This window comes from Anopheles coluzzii, chromosome 2 (assembly GCF_943734685.1).
Source record: "Anopheles coluzzii chromosome 2, AcolN3, whole genome shotgun sequence".
NCBI lineage: Eukaryota > Metazoa > Arthropoda > Insecta > Diptera > Culicidae > Anopheles > Anopheles coluzzii.
The window spans coordinates 14,891,235-14,897,582 of NC_064670.1; the positions used below are offsets into that span (position 1 = coordinate 14,891,235).

The 6,348-nt window shown below is 57.4% G+C and overlaps 1 protein-coding gene across 1 annotated transcript; it reads right to left on the reverse strand.

The window, feature by feature from the left end:
- Positions 1–240: 240 nt before the first annotated feature.
- Positions 241–5,919, reverse strand: LOC120950358 (phosphoribosylformylglycinamidine synthase). Its single transcript, XM_040368336.2, has 5 exons — positions 5,714–5,919; positions 4,284–4,794; positions 3,444–4,205; positions 1,296–3,365; positions 241–1,225 (listed from the first exon to the last, which is right to left on the reverse strand). Exons 1-5 carry the CDS (start codon positions 5,789–5,791, stop codon positions 570–572), a joined length of 4,077 nt encoding a protein of 1,358 aa, XP_040224270.2. The 5' UTR covers positions 5,792–5,919; the 3' UTR covers positions 241–569.
- Between the last annotated feature and the right edge of the window lie 429 nt (positions 5,920–6,348).

Genomic DNA, 6,348 nt, shown 5'->3' on the forward strand with positions numbered 1-6,348 from the left:
TGTGCGCCCGGCTACCCACCCGGCACCCGTTTGCTGCGAGCTATGAGTTTAATTCCCGGAATCTATCTTCATGATACACACTAAATGGTTTGACTTCATTACACACCGGGGCCGAGAATGCCGAGAGCCGTGTGTTTACCTTTCGCCCTCGCCCTACAGCTTGCGAGTGTAGGCACACACACACGAGGATGAATGTGGCGGTTGCCCCGTGCGCCAAGGCAGCATGGTGAGACGTATAAATTGTGATTAACTTGAAGCCGTTTATTTCAATGGCTTGGCGGATCTTATGCTACGAGCTGCTACCGTTACATGCGGAGCTGGATACTTAAACTATAAGACACTGCCACCCCAAGGGCCAATGGTGGGCGCGCGGGGAATAAAACGGCGTGGGGAAGCTTTTAGCTTTATCAGTAAAGCACTTCAATTAAATTTGCAAAAGGCAACAGAGATGATCGGATCGAAAGGTGAAAGCAAAGGATTAGTGCTGCCACCACACCTTGCGCTCCGTGCCCGCTGGGGAATGTTCTTTTCGGGTGTGTGTGTGTGTGTGTGTGTGGAAGGGTATTGCTTTACTGTTGCTGCCCACTGCACCACAGGTACGCCTCCTGGAACATCGACATCCAGGGGGCGGCGTTTTTGCACGGGAAATCGGCGGTAACGTACGGCCACTGCCACATCTGCACGCAACGTTCCGGGTGGGGCATGATGGCCAGGTGGCGCCCGTCCGGCGAGCAAACGCCCGCAATGCCCAGCGGGCTGCCGTTCGGGTTCATCGGGTACTGCTCGGTCGGATTGCTCGCATCGTCCACGTACTGCATCGTAACGCACTGGCTCATCAGCAGCCGGTCGCGGCTCGCATCGGTACGGAACGAGAACCGACCCTCACCATGGGCCACCCAGCAACCGAGCACACTGCCCGCCAGGCGGCGTAGCATGATCGACCGGCTCGCCGGAACACGCAGCGTCACCCAGCGGCTTTCGAACTTCTCCGACCGATTGCCGACCAACACTACTTCCGGCACGGTCGGCGTGGCGGCCGTCGGTGTCAGGCCCGTCTCGACCCACCCGATCAGTCCCATCAGCTGGCAGCCGTTGCAGACACCGAGCGAGAACGTGTCCTCGCGCTGCCGGAAGTGCTCGAACTGTGGTGCGATCGTACCGTTGTACTGGATGCAGGCCGCCCAGCCCTTGGCCGAACCGAGCGTGTCGGCGTAACTGAATCCACCTGGTGGAAAAAAAACCCACAAGAAAATGTAAAAAACCTCTTTGTTTAAGGAAATAAAGACCAAACTCACCCGGAAACACGATACCACGGTAGCGATCGAGCGTTGTGCGGCCCTGCAGCAGATCGTTCATGACCACGTCGTGCACCTCGAAACCGGCACTGAACAGTGCGGCCGCCATCTCCCGATCGCCGTTGGTGCCCTCCTCCCGAATCAGCGCCACCTGCGGCCCGGCCGGCCCGAGCTTCAGGTCCGCGTACACCGCGTCCGGATTGAAGCTGACCGTATAGTGCGGCCCGGTGCGCCGCTCCATGCCCGTGTACTCCTCGATCGCACTTGCCTTTGCCTTCTGCAGCTTTTCAATCTCGAAGCTGGTCGATTCCCAGCGATTGAACAGATTGAACAGGCTGTCCTGCAGCAGCACCACCTTTGCGCCGGCCCGCACCGACACGGACTGTCGCGAATGCAGATCGGCCACGGCCACACCGCGACCGACGGTGAAGCACGGTACGGCAGCCTTGCGGAATGCGTCCGTCACGGCGGCCACGTTCGCCTGCTGCACCTCCAGCACCCAGCCGCACTCCTCCGCGAACAGGGCACGGATGGCCGCTTCCTCCTGGCTGCAGGCACCGCCGCTCGATGCCAGCAGCTGCTCCAGATTGATCTCGGCCGCCGTCAGCCCGGCAAACGCCATCTCCAGTACCGTCGTAATGAGGCCACCATCGCTGCAGTCGTGCCCGGACAGCAGCATGCCCTGCCGCAGCAGCTGCTGCGTGACGTTGAACGCGCTCTTCAAGCACTGCGCGTTGCCCACATCCGGACAGTCGCCGCCGAGCCGGCCGTAGCACTGGGCCAGCACGGAGCCGCCGAGCCGGAAGCGCTGCCCCTCGACCGCAACGTACAGCAGGGCCGTGTCGGTGCCTAGGGCAGCCGCCTTCAGGTCGGGCGTCACCTTCACCGTCACATCCGGGCAGGGCGCGTACGTCGACACCACGAGCGTGCCCGGGCTGACGACCGTTTCGCCGTTCACGCGGGCCGCCATCGAGAGCGAATCCTTGCCGCCGTCGATCGCGATCGACAGCTGGCCCATCAGCTCGCACATCGCCTCGCACGCATCGACCAGCTTGGCCCCTTCGCCAGCCACCTTGGCCGCCCACATCCAGTTGCCCGAGCACTTCACGTCCGCCAGCTCGCTGATGCCCACGAACACCAGGTTCGAGAGCGCTTCCGCCACCGTCATGCGGGCAGCCTTGGCCGGATCGACCAGCCCCTTGATCGGCTGGGCACCGATCGACGTGGCGACGCCTTCGCGGGCAAAGTGCGACACCGCCACCAACCCGAAGTCGGCCAGCGGTGTGTGCAGCGGGCCCACGCACTGCTGCTGCGCCACCAGACCCGTCACCGACCGGTCCACCTTGTTCGTTAGGTAGCGCTTGCTGCCGACGGTGGCGGCCGACAGCACCAGGTTCAGCGCTTCCGGCAGCTTCACCTTGGCCGTTAGCTGGAACTCGTCCAACCGCTCGCCGATGTGCTGCAGCTTAAACTCCTTCTGCGGCATCTTGCCCAGCACGTGGTCCAGGTGCATGTCGAACGGAACGTGGGCCAGCTCCTTGCCGCACTTGCTGCGGTCGGCAAACCTGTCCGCGCCGGCGTCAAACTCTTGCTCCAGCAGCGTTACGTACCCGGAACCGGTCACCTGTCCGACGAACGAAACCGGACACCGCTCGCGATCGCAGATCCGCTGCAACAGGTCGCGATCGCTTGCGTCCAGCAGGACGGCATTGTTTTCCTGATACTCGGCGCCCCACAGTTCCAGCGTGGAAATGGTCGGATCGCCGAGCTGGAACGCTTTGGAGAAAATGACCGCACCGGCACAGCCCGGTTCGACCAGCTCCTTCAGCACGTTACAGTTACCCCCGGCGCCCTGGTCGTGGATGGCCAGGATCGGGTTGCGGTCGCCCATCTCGATGCAGGCGCGCACTACGCGGTTCAGCTTGTTCTCCATCTCCGCGTCACCGCGCTGGACGGCGTTGAAGTCGAGCTCGCTGTTCGTGCTGTCGCCCTGCACCTCCACCGAACTGGCCGCACCGCCACCGACACCGATACGATACACTGGACCGCCGATCTTGGCCAACAGCATGCCTAACGTGGGAAAAGTTGTAAAAAAAAACTTATTAAAAATCAACCCAAACTCATTTCACAGTTCAATCGATCACTTACCCCGCTTCGGATCCTTCTTATCCACCAGATCCGAGTCCATCGTACCAACGCCACCGCTGAACATGATCGGCTTCACGTACTCCTTGCGCCGTCCGTCCGACTGCACCGTGCCGAACGAAATGGCAAAGCCACAAATGACCGGCTCGCCAAACTTGTTGCCATAGTCCGACGCACCGTCGCTCGCCTCGATCAGCACCTTCAACGGACGGGCGAACGAACCCGGATACTCCTGCTCGCTCTCGTACGGCAGCTTGTGGCCCGGAATGTTCAGCATACCCACACAGTACCCGGCCGTACCGGCGATCGGTAAACCGCCGCGCCCAATGCTCTGCACATCACGCAACCGACCCCCGGTGCCAGTGGTCGCTCCACTGAACGGAGACACCGCCGTCGGCATGTTGTGCGTCTCGGCCGTAAAGATCAGGTCCGACTGCACCGATCGCTGCACAAACTTCCCCGGCCCGTCGAAGCAGGACGCCCGGAGGGCCGTATGCTGGTAGCCCTTGATCGCGCTACTATTGTCGCTGAACTTGACCGTATTGTTCGGGTTGGTGTGCCGCTGCGTGTCGCAGATCATCTCAATCAACGACTGCTTCTTCGGCTTACCGTCCACGGTAAGCTTGCCCTTGAAGAACCAGTGCCGCGAGTGCTCGCTGTTGCACTGCGCACAGTCGAACAGCTCCACGTTGGTAGGATTGCGCTTCAGCACCTTCACGAACAGGTTGGTGTAGTACTCGAGGTCCCATTCGTCGAACGCGAGCCCTGCAATGGTGGGAATTTAAATGTGAAAAAAACATCCAATAGGAAACATATCCAATAGGTTATTCGCCTAATGCGTACCATTTTTCACATTAATCTCCTCCAGCGCACGACGACCCTGCTCCAGCAGGGGCACGAAGTACCAGTCCTCCTTCGATCGGGACACCATCTCGTAGAAATCGTTCGCCGGGATGTTGCGCTCCGTGTACTGGCACTGCGTCATCGGATCGTGCAGCGTGGGCAGCAGCGCGGAAACAATTCCCGCCCCATCCTTACCGATCGCCCCATCCAGCCCGACCAGATAGCGGGTGGACACCTCGATGCGTTCGATAAAGTCCAGCCCCAAGTTGTGACAAATGCTGACACTGTTCGTGCTGGCGGCGGTGGAAAAGTTGAACCGCGGCCCTATCTCAATCACCACCTGGCTGGGCCCGGCCACCAGTCCCGCCTTCCCCGACAGCTGATCGGCCGCGTCCAGCTCCTTCAGGATGCCGCGCAGCATCGCGTCGACATTGGCCGGCAGCTGCTCGTAGCGATTGTTCTGCACGTAGAAGCATTTCTCCGTCTGCAGCGTTTGTACGCGCGGGTTGACCTTTAGAAGGGGGAGAACAAATGAGAGAACATAAGCCAAACAAGCCAAAAGTTAATTTTAATTCAAAAAAATCCAAAGGGGGGTGATTGTGTTTAGGCTCAAAAATAACAACCTCGCTCCGTCTCGCTCACTCCCTCGTGTACGGCTTATCAGTGACGTTAGTGTAATCATCATTCACTTTCGCTTATCAGGCCGAAGGTCCTGCAACACGAGATCGTGCGCGCAGACCTTCCCCTCCCCCCGGTTTCGAGATGATCGTCGATCGTGCCACACCGTTGCCGAGCAACAAACTCCAGCCCGTACGGGGTGTGGAATTGCTTCCTCTGTTACTGACACAGTTTCCGTGCGCCGATCCTGACCGTTCGCCGTTCTGTTTGTTTGTTATTTTTGCCTCACTCTTTCCGTTTGCGCTGATCGTTAGAAAAACACAGCAATAGTCCCGTTCCTACGCAATTCCAGTGTGCTGCAACAAATAAGATTATGGGCCCCGTCTCCGGAACACGGACGTTTGTTGCCAAGTCCATTGGGGGATGGGTTGTGAGGAAGATTATATCAAAGCAAAAAAAAATGTTGTTGAATTAACAACTTTAATTTAAAAAAGGCCACTAGCAGCATAAAACACGAGTGCTCCCCTCACAACAGCTGATTTGTCTCGTACAACAACACACACATATATATATATAGGCAGCATGTTTTCGCGTTCGCTAAGCAGAAACACGTGCAGAAACCGGATTTACATGCTTACGCGTCTCTTCGCCTGAGAAAGGTCATCAATCAATCAAGTGGCCCTAGAGCGACACATAAACCCACCGCGACACACCGACGATCACTTCACCAATTATTCACCAATTTAACCGCTCGATCGTGTCCTCCTGCACGCACGCACCCGCGCAGGATTGTATTGAATGTAAAAACTTACCGCTTTCAGCGATTCCAGCAACGCGTTTGTTTTTGCGGCAGACAGTGCACCGGCGGAATAGTACCGTACGATCGTCATGGTTGATTAGCGCGGTACGAGAGCAGGCTGTTTGCTCGAGCGTGCAAGATTCAGTTCTGGCCCCTGGAGCTGGATGCTGCGAGTTGATAACGTTGTTAGCAGTTGGGTATTTATTAGCTCCGGCCCAACCGTAGAGGGGGGCCAACGATTCGCATCACACCCCGGAACGATGGTTCCAATTCGGTTGAGGAGCACGTACGCAGAGTACGACGCTTTGAGTGTGTGAACGAAATAGGGAGAGAGAGAGAGGGAGAAAAAGAGTACGCATCGCTAGACCCTTTCGCAGAGAAGCAAGCAGCGATGGTATGTTAGTAAGAGCGAGAGGGATTTTGATGTTTTGCTCTAGCGTTGAGTGGCAGATTCTCTTATTTGAGAGAAAGAGACAGAGAAATTGTAGACTCGCTTTACGCAAATCTCTCCCAAACAAGGCAACCAGCTGTCAAATTGTGCAATACAGTGGTTGGCAACTAATAAATATAAAATTAAACATAATATTTATTTTAAATTTAAATTTTACCCCGCTGTTGTACTTTTCATTGTCAAAATTTGTGCAATAT